The sequence below is a fragment of the Talpa occidentalis genome, unplaced genomic scaffold (assembly GCF_014898055.3).
Source record: "Talpa occidentalis isolate TD23 unplaced genomic scaffold, MPIMG_talOcc4v2.1 talOcc4.14, whole genome shotgun sequence".
Taxonomy (NCBI): Eukaryota; Metazoa; Chordata; class Mammalia; order Eulipotyphla; family Talpidae; genus Talpa; species Talpa occidentalis.
The window spans coordinates 85863150-85884187 of record NW_023601433.1 but is presented as its reverse complement, the minus strand read 5'-3'; the positions used below and the strand labels follow the sequence as shown (position 1 = coordinate 85884187).

The following is a 21038-nucleotide window of genomic DNA, read 5'->3' as shown; positions in this document are numbered from 1 at the left end:
AAGCTGTTGTTTGAGACTTAGTGGAGGCGGAGGCCGCGGTGAAATCCTGCGGCTTCAAAATGCGCGGGCAACATCCGGGCACCTGGGGCCGTCGACCTAAGGGACGCCTGGTGACCTTCTTCGGGGCCCGCGGCCATGCTGAAGTGCGGCATGAACGGCAGTCAGGTGAAAGGTGCAGCGGCCTTCTTGCCTCCTTATGTAGAAAAGAGCAAGTCTGACGTCACGGGGACACCTCCTTGGTCGTCGACGAGGCCGCTCTGCTTTTATTTATACAATAATATGTATTTTCACGCGTGGCCGTGAAGTGAGGTTGCACCTCGGGAGAGAGATGGCGAGTGCGGGCCTCGAACTCAGGATGATAAGGACGCACGGGAAGGAGTTGGGGGAAAATACTAGGACAGCGAAAATATTTTAGTGTTACAAGAAAAGCAGATTAGAATTCTTCCAGATTCTACCATGGTTTTGTATTGTTACTTGGCACAAGCCAGTGAATCCCTTTGGGGCTCAAGTTCCTTATCTGGGAGTAAAGGCACCGCCATTGGTCTAGTAGCAATGAAATGGAAATGCGTGAAAAGAACTCAGGAATAAATGGGAGTGCAGAGGAACCGTTATTACAAGTGGTACTTTAAGTACATAAATTACTCCAGAAAGTCTCTGCTTAGAAAAGCAATGGTTTTCTGCAGATTGTCACCTGAAAATGACGACTGAAAGTTCTCTTGAGTTGTGGCTTGCCCTGTGTTCAGCACCCCTGTGGAACAAGACAGAGGAACAGGAAAGGCAGCTCCTCCTCCTCCCCCGCTGCGTGTTCTCAGGGTTCCCTTTTGGAGCGCGTACCTCAGTTCTCTATAAGCTATTATGTGTACAGTTGTTTAATTCTGTTTTCCTCGTAGACTGGAAACACTCTAAAGGCAGGAACGTCATGTCTTGCTCATTACTGTCCCCCCATTGTCTTGGGTTGTGCTTGGAACCTAGTAGGTGCTTAATAAAGATTCATTGGCTGAATGAAAGGTCAGCATTAGTCAGATCCAGGGAAAGGCAATAAATAGAAGTAGAAAAAGAGGCAAATGCCCCTATCTCTCCCAACCCCACCCTCAGCACTTCCAATTTATATTTCTCAGTTTGAGACCCATGTCCCCAACTCATTCATTTCTTACTGGTAAGCATTATTGTCTGATTTTATGTTCTAGAATTATTTTTCCTTTTTTCCATTTTTTAATTGATGTGGCGGCTCACTGTTATTGCAGTATGGCATCCAGTATCCATTTGCCACATTTTTTTATTTATTCATAACAGTGTCATGCCAGATCAGACCATCCAGCCCTGACCTCTCTGACAGGTGTCTAAGTGTGTTTGCTGGGAAAATCTGGCATCTTCCATATTACCCTCACACATCAGAAATGCATTTTGAATGCCTCCAACTTCTTTCTCATGGCTTGTTTTGACATTGCCATCTATGAAGTTATTAAAACCCTTCAAACCATCTTCTCCACACTCTTGTTTTCATAAGTTGGCAGGGTTAGGGAGATACATTTACTTAAACCAAGTTTGAAAATACATTGGGATGGAAACTGGCTGCCACAATAGTTCCATGTGACACTGCAAACATACAGAAAGGAGGAATTTTGTTGCATTTTATCATGCCACACACTCATTCTGAGAATTTATCGAGTGCTTACTACGTGTCTGACATTCTGCCAAGGATATTGTACTGCATTTCTTAAAGCATTGTAGCAGTGTAGAAAACACTATTCATTGTGGATTTATCTGAATGATGATGTAGTCCTATGATTTGTTTTTATTGTTAGAAAGAATGTAAACAGCACCTTTCTTTTTCTCCACAGTATTTGGAAAAGCAATCCAAGCTCTTTCACGAATTAGTGATGAGCTGTGGCTAGATCCATCTGAAAAGGGTGTAAGTAAGAAAGTTAACTAATATACCTTCTATTAAGGCAAAAAATTTTTAAAGATCCCTGTCCAGACACATTGTTAACTATGAAATACAGAAATTGTAACTGTCCTGTTCACTGACATCTTTATTTTATTTATTTTAAAGATTTGCTTTTATTTATTTATGCATACCAGAACTGGGGTATAGGCCAGAGGTGTGTGGGGTGAGAGGATTCACCAGAGACAAAGTGGGGAACAGAACAGGGAGATCTACTGAAATACACTGCTGAGGGAAGCAGTTGGCTAGAGAGGAGAGGTCTGCTGTGCCATGTGAGTCAGCTCCCTGGCCAGGGATGGAACTCATGCTGCAGTGGCTGGTGAAAGCTTGATAGCGCTGAGACTTTAACCCCTGTGCCACCAGGAAGGCCTGACATCTTTATTTTATAATTCTGAGTACATGTAGAGCCTAGTAAACTTAACCATGCAGGTAAACATAGTTTAAACCAGAAATCACAAACTGGTTGTCAAGAAGTTAGATGTGGCTTGCAGAATTTTTTGGGGGGGTCTAGCACTGTTTTTTTTTTTTCTCATACAAGTGAAATAATTTTTAACACTTACAAACTGAGAGAGTCCACACAAATACCCAAATTTTCTGCTTCTCTTGAAAATTCAGATGACCTTCTCTTGAAAATTCAGATGTAATTGATTGAAGCTGAGTATTGGTTTGTCCCTTTATATAATCTGCTGCAATCTTCTTACTCCCTTTTATCTTGCCTTCTGCCACTTTGTGTGGTAAAGGTAGGGCCCCATAGGCCTTAAAATTTTATCATGTCAGCATGCAAGATTTTAGATTTAATGCCTTTATGTATTCAACATAGACACTTACATGTATATACATATGTAAATTCAATACACACTGTATAATGCAGTCCATATTGTGTTTTATAATGTATTTGTATAATGTAGTACATATATGCACACATTTTTAATACATTTAATTGTGATGTTAAAAATAGAATTTTCTAAAGTAATCATTTAAAGGACGTTGATTTTCTCCTAAATGGCTATAATTTAATTTTTCCAGCTTGCTCTAAGATCTGTGAATTCCTGTAGGTCAGCGTATGGATGTATCCTCTTCTCTCCTGTGTTTTTTCAACATTATCAATGGTCAACCTCAGCGGAAATGAATGATAATGACAAAGTGTCGAATTTAAATTGCAAACTGGGAATGAAAGTAAATATAAGTGACCCTCATTTTGTCTTGTATTGCAGAAATATCTGTTCTATGTGATGTAACATCTATACTTAATACTTGGTTTAATTGGCATGAAAGATAAGTCTTTTCATTTATAAATATACATGCTCTTCTTTTGTTATTTTTTATACATTTTTAAAAAGATTTATTTATTTATGCAGACAAGAGCTGGGGTGTAGGCCAGAGGTAGGTGAGGTGAGAGGACTCACCAGAGACAGAGTGGGGAGCAGAACAGGCAGATCTACTGGGTAGCAGTGGGCCAGACAGGAGAGGTCTGCTACACCATGTGGGTCAGCAACCTGGCTGGGGATGGAGCTAGTGCTGCAGTGGCTGCAAATATCTTCATAGTGCTGAGACTTAACCCCTTGTGCCACCATAGAGGCCCTCTTTTGTTAGTTTTAAAACTAATCAAACTGCCATATTATGTACAATTCTATAATGTATTTGTGTTACAGTCAATCCTGCCCATCTTTAGATATCTGAATTCCCTCGAAAGAAATGTAGAGAAGTGCAAAATATTCACCAGATCTGATACATGCAAAGTAGTTATTCAGTTCTTCTGCAGACATGGTAGGTATAATTAAAACTAGTTTTTAAAGGGTGAAATAATTTTTTAAAGATTTATTCATTTATGCATACAATAACTGAGGTACAAGCTAGAGGTGTTGGGGGTGGTGAGAGGATTCACCAGAGACAGTGTTGGGGACAGAACAGGCAGACGGACTGAAATACACTGCTGAAGGGAGTAGCGAGCGAGTCAGGAGAGGTCTTACTCTGCTGAGGGGAGCAGTGGGCGAGTCAGGAGAGGTCTGCTGTGCCATGCAGGTAGCTCCCTGGCTGGGGATAGAACTTGTGCTGTGGTGGCTGCAAACAGCCTCGAGGGTTGTGTCTTAACCTCCTGAGCCACCAGGGAGGCCCAAAAGGTGAAATAATTTTTAACACTTAAAAACTGGAGAATCCACACTCTTATGTAATGTTTCTTACATTTAGAATATTCCAGCTGCATGTCAAGACTTCTCATTGCATTGTTGCTTAGAATTTGTGTAGTTTCATGGTTGAGCTGTTCTAATTACTTGAGCAGTATTTTATTGCTGTAGAAGTATTATGAGGTGATTGTGTTATTTCCTTTTTTGACTTTTCAGTGGCACAAACTTTGCCTGCATACAGATCATTTTTTAAATATCCATTTCAATTCAAATAATTAATTGTTCTAAGGTAAACTGTTTGAGAGATAATAATCTCTAAGTGCTTTGTGTATGTTGACTTAACAACAAATGCTCCTTGATAAGAACAGAAAAGAATGCCTACCTGTAGTGGAAGCCATGTAGGAGACTGTATTATATCTGACCTAAAAGTGAGTAGTAATTAACCTAACGTCACAAAACTGGTAAACTGCAAAACCTGGATTTGAGTCCACAGTAGTAGGATTCAAAACCTTCATTCATTCACTCTGCTACGCTAAGTTGTAAAACAGATTTCCTGCCTAACATGGTAGATATTCAAATATCATATGCATAGAACTTTTACATGTTTATATATGTGCAGTGTGTTGATAACAGCATAGGCCCTGAAGTCTCTCTAGTTCTTCCTTGCTGAGACCTTGAGTAAATTATTTGACATCTCTGTGACTCAGTTTCTCAATATGTAAAATGAGAATAGTTTTAATCCCAGACTCCTAGTGTTTTCATGAAGATTCAATGAACTTTAGGAAGTTATAGCTCTAAGATGTTTAAAAGAATCCCTGGCACATTTTTTATGTGATTGCTGTTATTTTATTTGAAGTTAATAGAATTGTATGCTTTATAGACAGTGGTACTTGGAATATTGGTCTAAATCATTTTTTTTTGTAGTGGAATAGTCTTACAGAAGGTTATCTTAGTATAATTTATTTTATATTTCCCAACTTTATTTTACAGTTATGTTGATGCTTTTATTAAGATTTTAATATATATATTTACTTCATTTTTTTCTCTGTAAAATGGGATAACTACTCTTGTATTCCAGGGCTGTTGTGGTGAAGAGGTGAGGTCACATCTGTAAAGCACATCACAGTGTCCTGGCACAGGGGAGCACTGGTGACTGCAATTTGCAGTGATTACACTTATCCTCATCCCTTATTCCAGCTAGATTTTAAACAACTAGCTTTTCTTAAGTATCTCTCAAGTGGTTTGATTAGTATCCAATATTTATTTGTGGTTGATTTTTTATTTTATTTTTTTTATTTTTATTTTTTTTTTTATTGAATTCTTTTATTATTTTTTTTTATAGAGGCATGTTTTTATTTATTTATTTGTTTGCTTTTTGTTTTGTTTATACATGCACTGAGTACAGTCAGAAGCGCGGGAGGGTGAGAGAATTCACCAGAGCCAGAGCAGGGAGCAGAGCAGGCAGAAGGACCGAAGTACACTGCTGAGGGGAGCAGCGGGCGGCAGGAGAGGTCTGCGCGCCATGTGGGACCTGCGCGCCATGTGGGACCCTCCTCTGGTGGCCGGGGAGCAGCAGGGGACCGAACCGGCACCGCAGAGGTCGCGGGCAGCTTCGCAACCCAGCGCTCAACCGCTGCGCCACCGGGGAGGCCCTGTGGTTGATTTTTTAAATAGCTTTTGTAGGGTAGTTGAATGTGCTAGGATGTTTTAAATTGCAAGTAGAAGAAAAAAGGTCCAGAAAATCCATTGCAAACTGACTTAATAAAGAAGCTCATGTAAATGAAAGGCTCAGCGTTAGGTCATAGGCATGGTTTAATCCAGGCAGCAGTAGCTGCTGCTTCTTTTCTATATTCTTTAAAAACTCTCTCAGCTCTACTTTCCTCATGGAGCTGTAGTTTTCTGAAATTAAGGACCTACATCGTGGATGTTGTGAGGCCCTCGGGGAATGTCTGTAAAATGTATACTGCAGTTCCTGGCACAGGGGGCGACAGGTGTCACTGCTACTACACTTTACTCCACCCAGAGAGAAAGAATTCACGGTCCAGATGTTTAGGTCTAATTTCAAAAGTCCTATCTGGAGATATCATTGAAAAATCATACATATGTAATCTGTAGTGAGCAATCACTATTTTACACACGATTTAAGTAATTACGTGTATGTATGTCACAACAATCTAGGAACTCCAGACATCATGGCATATTGCATGATGTCCACTAGGGGGCAATAAACACATTTCTTTAAGGATAGTGCTTCTCCAAGGAACGTGCACCTGCCAGGCGTTACTTTAATATTATTTAGTTTGTGAAACCTAAAGATTTTAAAATCTGTTCATTTTGCACTTAGAATTATTAACAGGTTGCTTTACTCTTTTTAAGGTATTAAAAGAACTCATAATGTGTGTTTTGAAGAAAGTCAACCTTTGCAAGTTATTTTTGAAAAGAACATGTGCACTAATACACTAATGATTCAACCAAGGTAATGGATTCTCTGTTATCTATTTTTCTTTTTTTGACTGTAGGATGGTCAAAAAAGGAAAAAAATAATGCCCCGGAACTTTTAAATAAGTAACTTTTTTTTTTAAAAGCTAGCATTGACTTGGAGAAACTACCTTATAGGGTCAAGCTGAAACCTTGAGAAAGGTGATAGTAGATAATTGCCTATGGTAGCAATAATAATTCAGCGGCTAAGAACATTCTAAAATATCCCATTAGTGGATTTCTACAGCAAGTGATACCAGGAAAAAAACAGACTACTTTATAATTTTTTTTGCATTTATATAGTGCCTTCTGTCTGACTCTTAAAACACACAGTACAAAGAAATTTTAACATTTCTAATAGGGAATGATTTTATCCCTAAGTGGTCTTGTTTTTGTTTTTTCTCTAGAGAATGACTTAGGCTTATATATCCATGGAAATGCACCCAATTTTTCAGTTAAACTACAGCATTAAACATTATTTTGTAAACAAAAAGATTTTTAAATTACAAAAGCAATGCATGCTCCCTGCAATATGGCTAAAATGTGCAGAGGAGTGTAAAGAAGATGATTAAGTTTGTTTCCCTCTTTCCATGCCTCCACTTGGCATGGGTAGTATCTATTAACTGTTTGATCTCTCTCTCTCTCTTTCTCTCTCTCTCTCTCTCATTAATATCACATATTAGATGCCTACTTAAGCACATTTTTTCCAAAGAAAATGTGCCACTATTCTTGTTTGGCAACTTGCTTTTTGAAATTTCTATGTCAGTTCACTTAAGTCATTATTCTTTTTAATGATTATATAGTTTTTCATTGTGTGACTGAACCATAATTTATTTACCTTTTATCCTATTATTGAAAAAGTAGGTTTCCCCCAACCTTTGGCTCTCACAAACAACGTTCCCAGTAGTACATAGGGTAGTATATTAGTTATCTGCTGCTGTGGTACAAATTTCCCCAAAATTCAGAGTTTTAAGAAAAAGACATGTATTACTTCATAGTGATAAGTATGGCTCAGATGGAGCCTTCTGGCTCGTGGTCTCTGATTTTGAAGTTGAACTGTCAGCCAGGGCTGTGATCTCATCTAAATGCTAGACTTGGGGAAATTCACTTGCAAGCTCACTGACATGGCTGGTGGAAGGCTGCAGAAGATTCACTTCCAACCTTATGCCGGGGGTTGCTGGTAGGTTTCATTTCCTGAGAAGCACTACTCTCTGCTGTCTGATTATCCTCACAACATGGTAGCTAGTTACCACCCCCCGTGGCCCCCCTCTCCATGCATCAAGGCGGAAGACAGTCTCTGAATCATCATCTCATCACTTCTGCACTTTTTGTTAGAAGTGAATCTCCAGGCCCAGCCCCAAATAAGGAGGAGGAGATAACATGAGGGCATGACTCTCAGGAGGTGGGGATCCTTGGCTGCCATCTTCTAAGCTACCCAACACAAGTCTTAGAAATGAAATTGCTTGTTAAAAGAAATAGAAGAAGACACAAAGAAATGGAAAGACATCCCCTGCTCATGGATTGGAGGAATAAACATTATTAAAATGGCCATCCTACCAAAAGCAATATACAGATTCAATGCTATTCCAATCAAAATTTCAATGTCATTCTTCAAAGAAATAGAACAATTATTGATGAAATTCATATGGAATCACAAAAAACCCCGAATAGCCAAAGCTCTCCTGAAAAAAAAAGAAGGGAATGGAGGCATCACACTCCCAGACTTCAAACTATACTACAAAGCCATAATCATCAAAACTGCATGGTATTGGAACAAGAACAGACATACAGACCAATGGAATCGAATAGAAAATCCAGAAATAAACCCACAGATCTATGGTCAACTAATCTTTGACAAAGGAGCAAAGACCATGCATTGGAGCAAAGAAAGTTTGTTCAATAAATGGTGCTGGGAAAACTGGGTCGCTACATGCAAAAGAATGAAGCTTGACCACTACCTCACACCCTACACGAAAATCAATTCAAAATGGATTAAAGAACTAGACATAAGACCTGAAACCATAAAATATATAGAAGGAAACATAGGCGAAACACTACGTGATTTGCACATCAAAGACATCTTTACAGACACATCACCCAAAGCAGTGATAGTGAAGGCAAAGATAAACAGCTGGGACTACATCAAATTAAAGAGCTTCTGCACAGCAAAAGAGACAATAACAAAAACAAAGAGAAACCCCACCAACTGGGAGAACATTTTTGCACCCAACACTAATGATAAAGGACTGATCACAAAAATCTGCAAAGAGCTGATGAGACTCAACAACAACAAAGAAAATAATCCAGTTAAAAAATGGGCAGAAGAGCTAAAAAGAAACTTCTCTGAAGAGGAAATGCAAATGGCCAACAGGCATATGAAAAAATGTTCAACATCACTTGTAATCAGGGAAATGCAAATCAAAACTACCATGAGATACCATCTTACACCAGTGAGAATGGCACATATTAAAAAAACTAGCAACAACAAATGTTGGCGAGGGTGTGGAGAAAAAGGAACTCTTCTGCACTGTTGGTGGGAGTGCAAACTGGTCCAACCACTATGGAGAGCTGTGTGGAGATTTCTGGACCTACTAAACATAGAGCTTCCATAGGATCCAGCAATTCCACTCCTAGGTATCTACCCAAAGGACACAGGAACATCAATTCCAAAGAACACCTGCACCCCTATGTTTATAGCAGCACTGTTTACAATAGCTAAGCTTTGGAAACAGCCCAAATGCCCAAAAATAGATGACTGGATCAAGAAGATGTGGTCCATAGACACCATGGAATATTACTCAGCATTCAAAAAAGATAAACACATGCAATTTGCAGCAACATGGATGGCGCTGGAAGGGATCATGCTCAGCGAAATAAGCCAGAAAGAAAAAGAAAAATACCAGATGGTCTCACTCATAGCAGGAATCTAGAAAACTTAAATAAGGGACCAGGAAAATGAATAACTATAAGAAAGTGAAAATCAGAATCAACAAAAACTATGAAACAGAGACACTTTTGGGGGGGGTGGGGGGCGGGAGGGGAGGGATTGGGATCAGAAAGGGGGGGTTGCAACTGTATGGGGAATATAAAAATAAAATTTATTATTTAAAAAAAAAAGAAATGAAATTGCTGAGTTAAAACTTACACAAATTAAATTTGCATGCATATTGACCAACAAATTGTTTGGAAAGTTCATGCCAATTTACATTCCTACCAAAAGCTTAGGAGAATCTTTCTAAGTAAAGGATATGATTGAGCTTTAAAATTTTTCCCAGCCTGATAGGTAGAAAATGGCATAGTTAGATCTTCTTTATTGTGTTTATTATTAGGAAGTTTGAGCATCTTTTCATATATTAATTGCAATGTGTATTTTTCCTCCTTTTTCAATTGCACGTTTATATTGTAATTTTTTTATATCAGGCTATTTGGTATCTTGTACAAAACCTGCCCCTTAGCAGAAAAATTCCAGATGAATTTCGTCGTGTTCCTGATATTTTGGCATCAAGAAACACTGAGCTGATGTCTAGCATCAAGATAACACCAACATCACAAAAATTCTAAGAATCTCATTTTTATCTAACACCACCTCAATTTCAAAAGTAGTCCAGACTTATAATACAATAATAAAAGGACAAGTAACCTAAATAAAAAATGAACAAATAATTTAAATAGACCTTTGTTTCCCTAGAAAAAATACATGGCTTAAGCACATGAAAAAATGCTCAACATCATTGGTCATTAGGGCAATGCCAATCAACAACTTCAAATCTGTGAATTGTGTCATAATTAATTACATCTCAATAAAGATGACTTAGGAAAGGGAACCTGGAATGAAAGGGCATTTAGGATGGCAACACAACATTGAAAATGAAGCTAATACTCTAGTGGGAACAGAGGGAAAGAGAACAGAAGCAAGTGGCTACTTAGAAACCTCTACCTTCCTCCACTGGGTCTCTATGAGTGTTCACCCTCGTTCTAATTCAAGGTTACCCCAGCTCTGTTTTCTGTTATCTCCCTTAAAAATGAGCCCAGGCCAATTTTTAAAAAATATATTGGCATAAAAACATAGAACTAAAGACATTTTATTCTGTAGCTTTCACATGGTTTACTAATAATGTACTTTACTATTCTCTTACCTGTCAATGAGGCTACACTTTTAAAATATACTGAAAATATGGCAGTCCATCTAGGTCTTTTTGCGTACATTTTCCTAACTCTCCACCAATAACATTTTTTTTTAACAGGTGAAAGATTTGATTTTTACAGGTGGAAAATATCCTTTCTCTCTGTTTTTAAAACAATATATCATTTTTCTTTACATTTTGTAGAGTGCTTGCTGAGGCAATTGTTCTTTTTACATCGAGTCAAGAGGAAATTACCCTAGCTGTTACTCCACTAAATGTTTGCCTTAAGAGTTCTAATGAGGAATCAATGGGTAAGGATTATATCTACCACTGTGTTTTGATGGAATATTACTTTCTGGCTTTCTGGATTATTAACCATTCAGTAAATATTAATGGCATAATATTTATTCTTGTCTAAAATTTAGTAGAGGGGCCTCCCTCGTGGCATAGGGATTAAGTCTCAGTGCTATCACCACTGTGGCCTGAGAGAGCTGACCCACATGGCGCAGCAGACCTCTCTTGTCTTACCCACTGCTCCCCTTAGTAGTGTATTTTAGTGGATCCGCCTGTTTCACTCCCTACTCTGTCTCTGGTAAATCCTCTCACCTCCACACCTCTGGCCTACACCCTAGTTCTTCTATGCATGCATAAATAAATGTCTTAAAATATAAAATAAAATGTAATAAGATGTAGAAAGATCATTTACATTTTTAAGAGATCCAAGAAATTGTTGTTGAGTTCCAGGAGTCACTGTGTAGGATCATGGAAGTGTATAGAGGATAGAGTGGAGGCTGCCAGCCTCTTAAGGCCTGGACCCGGAAACCAGTACCAGTTCTGCCCGTATTGGTCAGAACAGAGATCTTACCCACCCAGATTCAAGGTGGGGACATAAACAGACCTCACCTCTCAATGAAATTGTCAAAATACTTGTGTCTATTTTTAATCTACCACTGACGGTTATAATTTTATATTAAAATATAACAAATACCTCTGGAACTAATTTTATTCTTTATTTTCCTATAATATGAATAGATTTGACCAATTCTGTGTACAGTGAGATGCTTGTTGGCCCAGATGAGTTCGACATCTTTCAAATTGGAATTGACACTGAAATAACATTTTGCTTTAAGGAACTGAAGGTAAACAAAAGTTTGTGTCAAATTAAATTTTTACTTGTTATTTTTAAATAAGCATTTAAGTATTTTTCTTCTTTCAGGGAATGCTGACATTTTCAGAAGCTACACATGCTCCTATATCTATTCATTTTGACGTTCCTGGGAAGTAGGTCCTTTGGAACTTTCTGAGACTATTTTCTTTTTCTTTTGTTAATATATTATAATAAGGTCTTTGGATCACTTTGAAATTAATTCTAACTTTAGGAATTTCTTGATATTACTAGTAGCAATTATCAGGCTAAAATTTTAAAAGATGCCATAACATGGCATTTTTTAATTAATAACTGCATTAAGAAAGATCTGTTCTTCTACAGAGTGAAAGCATTTGTACACTTGACATGATACTGAATAAATTGCCTAATTAGGAAACTATACATGGCTTAGACAAGTTAAATCTCTATAATACTATGATACTTTATATACTTCAAAATTAAAATTTCAAATGAGATTGGGTAAGGATAGATAGTCTATGAAATTGGACCTGATGCTTTCTTGGGGCCTTTCAACTCAGAACTGTGTTAATTTGTGAAAAGACAAAAAGGACTTCAACCTTTAATGTTTGTTTTTACTCCTGAATTAAGTATTATTTTCTACTGTTTTCCCAGTGTCCATCAGAAAATGAATGTGATGTTTGTTTTGACTCTGCCTTTTTTCAGACCCATGGCTCTAAGTATTGATGATATGTTACTGGAAGCTAACTTTATTCTGGCTACCTTAGCTGATGAGCCAAGTAGAGCATCTTCTCCACAATCGCTGTGTCTTTCACAAAAGCGAAAAAGGTAAGGCCATATTTTAATGTCTTTATTGGTTGGGAATAAGTTATTATAATGTTATTCTGAAATAATTCAGTGGCATTCATTTAGGAAACAATTGAGTAAAACTTAAGAAAATCAGAAATTTTGACTGAAGCAGGAAGAGCTATTGTAAGACCTAATTGTATACAACATAGGACTATAGCCAACCTTGCATTAGATATTTATTTTTTCTCTTAAGCTCAGAATTTAACAGGACTGTGTGGTTTATCATAGTTGTTACCCAAACTCATGTCCATCTTTAGTAATTGTTTTTAGGAGTGCTATGATGCCAGGATTCACAGGGAAGTCTGGGTTTACTAGCTAGAACCCTTTCTCAGCAGCTGTGGGGGTAGCACTGTTTTTCCTTCCTTTTTTTTTTTTTTTGTCCCAACTTTATGGGGACAATATGCTTTGGAAAATGCAGAAAAGTACAAAGAAGAAAATAAAACTCACCCATAATTGTATCAGCTAGAGATTGCCACTATTAACATTTAACTCTAACATTTCAGATTTTTAATTTTGCACATCTTATATTTTAAAGCAAGATCAGAATCATAAGCATGTGTAGTTTTATATCCCACTTTTCTCCATAAATTTTATATTGTGAACATGTGCCAGTTGCACTGCTTATGACTAGAAACATGACATTTAATGACTACATCAAATCTTACTGATTTATATAATTTCTTGACTTTTTCCCTCACTTGATACTGTTATCATATCATAAATCTGTCTTATGCACAATGAGTTTGTCTACTGAAAAACTTAAATCTGTCGAGAGCATTTCTAAATAATCATATACTTAAATCTTAATTTTCAACAATTAGTTCCATGTTATTTCAAAACAATCCTGAAGCCCGTGTATTCATCATCCTGCATTGCTCTGTTAGTTATACAAAAGATATATGTATTATTAATCCAGTGTTGGTTTAAGGGTGTTTTAGTATAAAGTTATTGGTTATATTATGATATTAATAATATTAAAACGACAAAAAAATGAGTATACTTCAAAGCCAACAATTCATTCATTTAATCCCTATCAATACTTCAGGGCTGATCTGCTACGTTCAGATTCAAAGACTGGTGAAAACGTAACCAGCAAGGCCCTGCTAGAGAGTATTTCAAGAAAAACAACACCCACAAGACTCGATCCTACCGATCCTGCCGAGACACGCCCAGACATCCCCGCACTGGCAAACTGTGGGAGCCCAGTAATGAGAAGGGCAGTGGGAGGCATGAGCGAAGCAATGGAAAGCAGCGTCAGCGAGGCCGCGAGAGTGCGGGGCTCTCCTTACCTCAGGAAGGTAATGGGAAAGTGTTGAGACCTGACCGCCTCTCAGCCAAGGATTCTCATCACCTGCCTCCCCGTGCAGCCTTGCTGCCCCAGCCCACCCCCAATATCTGAAAATTAATTTCTTTACGTTCTCAGAGGGGAGAGGTAAAGCCAGTCTGAGGTGGAGACCGACTTATAGAATGTCAATATAAAATAATTACATTGCTGAGTTAGTAATTCCTAACAAAGTACACTCAAGAAGAGATTTGGGTCACTTGTTTTTAACAACAAATTATTGCTTAGAGTACAGTTTATCTTTGAATACAAATAATATACTAAAATCATATAGTTTGTTCTATAAAATGTTTTCTAATTTTTTTTAAAGGCAGCCTTTTAAATAAACGGTGCTGGGAAACATGGAGAGCCACATGCAAACATATTTTCTAATCTTGTTTTTCAAATTTGCTTGGGAAATCTTGTACTCCTACTAGGACAAATGTAAATTTCATCCCCCGTAAAATCACAAATTCCTATTTAGTAGAGTTCTAGTTAACAATACATTATATTACCAACATTTTACTGATGCTGTTATTACTGGTTTGGAAATATAAATTTCTTAGAATTAGAAATTTGAAAGGAGAAATAATTTTAGGCGTTATCTCATGCCATATGAAGACTTTTAGGATAGTAGCTTCCACTTACCATTCAGTCTGATGCGTAAGTTCATAGATGTCCCGTTCGGTACCCAGCACTTAGGGGGATTTTCTCTTCTTCTTAGTTACTAGCTTGACCATAAAGTGAAAACCGCAGTCTGTCTTTTCATTATACAAAAACATTTCCCCTTCCTGATTTTTCTGTCACACATATTGTGCAACAACATGAAAACATTTTCTTGTGGTTTCCCCTCCCTAAACTTTACATAAGAGGACCAAGGTCCTCACCCAGAAAGAGGGCATGAAGAACTGTAAGCTCCACAAGCACTTTGCAGTGCTCTTCTACAGATTTCCTATCATGCCACCAAAGTTCTAAAGAGAAAGTTCTATTTTTAAAAGGAGTTATTTTTCTTATTGTGGTAAACTCCTACAAAACCGAAATTATATTATGGGTAAATTATTTAGACCCTTAACCTCTTTTACTTGAACCACAGTGAGCCTCCCACTTGGCCTCCATGCCTCCATGCGCCTCCGCCCTGCTTCTCCACAGTGTACGGGGAAAGTTCCTGCAAACCTTACATCTACAATGAGGTACGGGGCTTCAGAGCACTGGCTTTGGAGTTCAAATTCCGAGGCTCAAGTCTCTGTTCTGCTACTTAGTAGCTGTGTGACTGGAACAAGCTACTTACCTTTACCTTATCAGTAAAATAGGGGTAATAGCAACAGTGAGTAAATAGAAATGTAAAAATAAATTGCACTAATACCCGGAGCTGGCACATGGTCAGTGCTCATGAAATGTTAGTTACTATTATACATCACTGTCCAGCTTTGAAAAGTCTTGGGGCATTTTTGCTGCTCCCGTTGGTTACTCATTCAGGGACTTCCCGGGGGTATTTAATATAATCTTCACCAGGCCTCCTCCCGGCCTCCCTTCTTTCCCTGGACGAAGCACTCTATGCCAGGAGTGGCAGAGAAGTCTCCTCTCTAGTAGCACTACTGGTTGTGCAAGCCATGTTGAGAGTGACTGTGAAGCTGAATCTTTCCTTGATGAGCAGCATGAGCCGTGCCCTCGGGATGGCATCTGTGAACCAGACTAACGTGGCAGACATTACGGTGCTTATAAAATTTTTATAGTAATATAGCCTACTCCGTTTGTTTACTTATTTGTTAATTTTAACTTTTCATCCTAAAGTAATGTCATTTTAAAAAATTACAAAAACATACAGAGAATTCCTACATACCCTTCTCTCAGATTCTCCTAATGTTAACATTTTATGTAACAGTACAATTCGCTGGAGAAAAATTGGAAAATAACAATAAGAGAAGATCAGAAATAATCACCACAAGTTTTTTTCCTACCTTTTAAATTTAAATTTCTGTGCATGCATTTGCACACAGTAGAACACACGCACATCAAATTTTAATTTTTTAAATTTGAAATAAATTCAGACTCACTTGCAGAAAGGGTATAAAGAATTCCCCAAAATCCTTTGTCCAGAGTCACTTATGTCAACACAATAGGCTAGCAGTGTCTCCTTCAGCCTGGAACATTTTTCTGCTTTGTCTTTCTTGTCTCTCGTGGTGATTTGTCTCCTCCTTGGTGGTCTTTTTTTTTAGATTTATTTTATTTATGCATCCAAGAACAGGGTATAGGTCAGAGGTGTGGAGGTGAGAGGATTCACCAGAGACAGAGTGGGGAGCAGAACAGGCGGGTCTACTGAGATACACTGCTGAGGGGAGCAGCGGGCAAGACAGGAGAGGTCTGCTATGCCTTGTGGGTCAGTTCCATGGCAAGGGAGTGAACTTGCGCCACCAGGGAGACCCCTTCTTGGTGGTCTTTACTTCTTTCTAACTTCTCTGCTTGCTCCATCTCTCCACTGTAGAGTTACTGTTTTTCTGTTAGTAATTAGTGAGGGTCTTGTGGCAGATGCTTTGAGGCTATATAAATATTTTGTTTCTCATCGCACTTTTTGCTTACTAATTTTAGCATCCATTGATACCTTTTAAAATCTAAAATAGTTTTACTACTGTGATGTTTGTCAAATGATGATTTTACTTTTTTTCCTTTTTATTAGAGGAAATACCATGTTAAGAATTTTTCCTTCTCTCCTATTTATTTGTTATTCAATTATTTATGTTAATACATATTTTTGGATATTAATTTTGTTATATTGGCTATAACCCATTATTATCATTTATTTTGTTGCTCAAACTGCCTAAGGTTGCTGGGAACCTTTTCAGGTTGGCGCCTATGTTCCTTTGACATGTCTCCAACATTTTTTGAACACTTCCTTACTCTTGGAACCTTCAAGTGCACTAGTCTTAACTTGTATTTCTCTTGTGCCAGCCACAGAACCAGCCATTTCTCCCAGGAACCCTGGTTCCTTCAATTGGAGATGGTAAACAGAGTCAACTCCTGGGAGCTAGGTATGCTCTTTATACTGGGATTTCATTGTTTCTAAGCTCTCTGAAGAGGTAGGAAATACAGGCATTTATTGGCATATACACATGTCAGTTTGTCTACATACATACATATACATCTACAAATCCACACACACACCCACAACCATTAATTCACACTGGCACCTTCAATCCTAATTCAACCCCGTAGGGTTCATGCAGGCCTCCCCACTCTCATTACTTATAATCCCTTCTGTGTTTCAAAGAGAAACTTGGCTCTTATTACCCACAATATATTTGCTTATTGTTCAGTCCTGTAGGATGTGTTCTAACACATAGTTTCAGAATTGCTAACTTATACCCCTGAAAAAACAAATCTGCTAACCAGAGGTTCAATATTTGTGAATATTATTTTTTGTCTTTAGCCCTAAAGCATATATACAAAATGCTATATTTTAGAGTTCCTTAGTCTTTTCTTCCCTAACATTTCAGTTTGATTTTGTTACTCATGTTACACTGGAGCTTTGTATGCCCATCTTCCATTTTGGTTCTCCCCAAATGGAAGATTTTACTGATTTGTTTATTTTAGGTGCTAAACCATACACAGCATCTCCCACGCTGTGGTGGAGGGCCACGTGGCGTAGAGGCGAGCGGAGCGCTGTGAGCAGAATCTATGAGGCTCCTAAACTTGATTTTATAGTAGGGGGGAGATGGACATAAACAGAGACACGTGATAATTTTTTAAAGAAGTGATACATTCACTAAAGGAAAAAAGTTCAGGGTGCTTTAAGAGGACTAAGGTGAGCTGACCTAATCCAGGCCAGAGGTGTCTTCTCTTGGAAACTGGCCTTTGGGCTGAGCTGAGGATGAGGGAGTGGAGGTGGGTGGCATTAGGCACATGTGCAGAGGCCTTGTGATGGGTGTGGGGGGAGCCAGGTGGCCTTAAGGAACTGAAAAGCCTGCTCCGGGAGCGTGGGGGGAAGAGGTGCACAGGGGGAAGCCAGAGCATGTGTTCACCGTGCCCAGCGAGCCTGGAAGTGCATCCGTGGCCTTGCAAAGCACCTCAGCATTCACCCTATTTGAGAAGTTTAAATGGGGGGAGAAGGACGTTTTTAAAAGATAGCTTCAGCTGCAGCTACTGTGTGAAGAATGGGGGGTTGTGAGGCAAGACTGGAAGATCAGTTGTAGCATCTGGGGGATGGTGACGCCTTAGGAGTGGACCTACCTAGTAGCCCAAACAGGGTAGCCGATGGTGATGGACGGGTGTGTAGGGCTAAGGGAAGAGGTATGGAGGATGACTTAGGCGTGGCTAGGAAACAGCCTCAGTGCACACTAAGACCTCAAGTTCAGTTTTGGGTGTAAGTTGCAGAAAACAAGCAGCAGGATGGCTGCAGTGAAATCCAAATTTCAGCTTCCAGACTTCCTGGCGCAGAGATGGTTCATTTCAGTTAGGGGTTTGACTGGCGCGCAGGAGTGGCCATTTAAAGCAGTGGCTCTCAGCCAGGGGCGAGTATGTCCCCCTGCAGGGGCCATTGGATAATGACCTAAGACTCTTTGGGATGCCACATGCACAGGACACCCCACCACAAAGAATTATCAGGCCCCAAACCTCAGCAGTACTGAGGATGAGACACCACAGCAAGTCAGCTGGGCAGTTTCAGAGCGGCCAGGCGAGCATGGCACGAGGAAGGTGCGGGAAGAGAGGCACTTTCGAGCGGGATGAAGAATGAACACGGTCATTGGCTTAAGGATATGGCAACTTTTGGTGACTGAACGAAGAACAGTTTCTGTGGAGTGGGGGGGGGCGGGGGAGAAGAGGGTCAGGACTGAGGAACTGAAAATGGGAGACAAGAAAATGGGAGACAAGCGTAGACAGCTGTCAGCAGGCGTAAGGCAGTGACAAGAGAACGGGATGAGGCTTTTTACGTACTTTAAACATGAGACAGTTGACTGCTGTGAAATGCGGAGCGTAGAGAGGCCGGGAGGATGCTGCCGTCGTCCAGGGGAGGTGGACGGAAGCCTGCACCTTGTCTCCTGTAGCCCTGGGGTTCGTTTTGCTGGTCCAGGCAGGGGAGTCAGTAGATCACTGACCCCAAACGCGCCCCTGAAGACAGCGAAGGGTTTTGTTGTAGGGGGGCCCAACCACCGCTGAAGACAGGGAGGTCACAGGGACAATGTTCTGGAGAACGGAGCACCTAGCACTCACTTCACTCTCGGTAGTTAATTCTTTTCCCCAGTTTTCTTGCATGTTCTTTGGAGCCATTTCTTCTGACCAGCGAGAACACTGCGGCCACCCTTTCGGCGGTCTCACCACAGCAAGAGACAGTGATGAGGACATGAATAATGGCGGTTTCTCCACATTCTAACGCTCTGCTGGCCGAGTTGGCTCTCAACCCATTTGCTGGCGTGGTTGTACCTCAAACATGATCTCACACTTAGTACATAGATACAAATTGTCTTGGATTGCTTGAAATGGAGAATGAGCTTCTGTTTTAAAACATCTTGTACAACCACCATGTCTAAAAAGAGCTGCTTGTCAAGTGTACATAATTTGCTTAAAGTCCACTGTGCTACTCGGGAGGCAGGAGTTATTTGTACAGGGAAAAAAAACGCATTAGAATTCTTCAACTCACTGCACTCATGCTAGAGCTTTAGCCTCTTCTTGGCCAGCTTTGTAAAGGTAAACGTCAGTAGCCACTGGGAGTGCGTCAACATGGCTTGTAGTTTTGTGACTAGAGGCTAGGTAGGTTTGGTATTTGATTGCAAACATTTGCGGGTTAGAGCTTTCAGACATACTAAGAACTTATGCAACCTTTTTCACGTAATGTCATGGCTTTTTTTGTGCATCGTTGTTCATATTTTAAGATTTTTGAAAGAGCCCTGAAAAAAGGTCAAGAATAAAAATACATAGCTCCCTCCCACATTTTAAAATCCTTTTACAGATCGTAAAATTTTATTTCATAGCCTAAATTATTCCGATTTTCGATTGTGGTTTTTATATTTGCAGTGTGATGCTTGAAAGTCTTAATGAGCGTGATGCCAAAAAATTATTTCTGTACTATCTGATGTAGAGCTGCCACCTCCACTGCCAAGAAAGCCTGGGCAGAAGTGGAAGATGAATGTGCTTTGTCCCTTTAAGAATTATCTCTTTACCTGCACAAACAGACTAAAGTATCTGGCACAAAACAGCGTTATGTAATACCGTACAATGGTGCCTTTCCTCACCTAAGCCTGTTTACAGTCAATTAAAACCTGACAAACTAGACTTCTGTAACTTTTCATTGTTAGGTCCTTATAAAACCATTAAATCACAAGGAAATGTTAACTTGTGAACAGCTGTACGTTTGATTTCGTGAGGAATTCATAAACAAAGGTGGCTGAGTAGATTAGTAAGCCTCAGAACTATTAAGAGTTCTAACTAGAACCAGAATGAATTTGGCTCTTGTAGCTTAGTGATGACTCAGAGCTTCCCACAATAACCTAATAAAAACTCAAGTTCATCCCAAAATGTTCTTCAGTGAATGAAAACGGTCTTTCAGCAAGCTTTTGTGGAAACTGGCAATGCCCACATAATTTAAAAGTCTTCACACTGTTGGCTAAAGATTTATGTATCTTATGCTTACATTGATGGTATCACTAAGTTCTCCATACTTCTAACACATGCAGATGACTACACAGAGAACATTTATACACAAGAGTAACTGTAGTCTAGTCTCCTTGCTGAGAGTTCTGGTGGAGGCAGTGAAATGGGCATAGGTGCTTAGGCTATGAAGGCATCACCATCAGTAAAAGCCTGGACGCCCCCACTCACCTGTCAAAGATGGCTATTCTGTTAAATAACGTAGAATTTGGATTTTATAATTTGGATACAGAATGCTATGTTTAAATGACTCCAGGGTTTTGGTAACTTCATTCCATGCCATTTGGAAGGTGCAAAGCCCTTTTTGCTGGGCAAATATGTCTTTTACATTCAATTAGCCAGTGCAAGTTTTTGAGGATGCTATATATAAACTGATGTATTAAACCAGCAGAAGAAAAAGAGCGAAGGCAGATAAACTAGTAAAACACAGAAA

At 39.2% G+C, this 21038-nt stretch overlaps 1 protein-coding gene across 3 annotated transcripts; it reads left to right on the top strand.

The window, feature by feature from the left end:
- The first annotated feature begins 4 nt into the window (after positions 1 to 4).
- RAD9B (RAD9 checkpoint clamp component B) lies at positions 5 to 15402 on the top strand. Of its 3 annotated transcripts, none has more exons than XM_037511182.2 (10): positions 5 to 165; positions 1842 to 1912; positions 2972 to 3121; positions 3598 to 3712; positions 6445 to 6544; positions 10875 to 10981; positions 11703 to 11809; positions 11887 to 11951; positions 12502 to 12624; positions 13691 to 15402. In XM_037511182.2, exons 1-10 carry the CDS (start codon positions 60 to 62, stop codon positions 13959 to 13961), a joined length of 1215 nt encoding a protein of 404 aa, XP_037367079.1. In that variant the 5' UTR covers positions 5 to 59; the 3' UTR covers positions 13962 to 15402. The 3 variants fall into 3 exon arrangements, with proteins under 3 accessions (XP_037367079.1, XP_037367081.1, XP_037367080.1); XM_037511183.2 differs by having other exon boundaries at positions 96 to 172; XM_037511184.2 differs by lacking the exon at positions 2972 to 3121.
- Positions 15403 to 21038: the final 5636 nt, after the last annotated feature.

What these genes read in the sequence shown, in the direction of transcription:
- RAD9B (XM_037511182.2), top strand. Translation starts at nt 60, where the DNA reads ATGCGCGGGCAACATCCGGGCACCTGGGGCCGTCGACCTAAGGGACGC. An exon ending in GCGGCATGAACGGCAGTCAG is followed by an intron (nt 166 to 1,841) that starts GTGAAAGGTGCA and finishes TTTTCTCCACAG; the next exon opens with TATTTGGAAAAGCAATCCAA. An exon ending in TCAGTTCTTCTGCAGACATG is followed by an intron (nt 3,713 to 6,444) that starts GTAGGTATAATT and finishes ACTCTTTTTAAG; the next exon opens with GTATTAAAAGAACTCATAAT.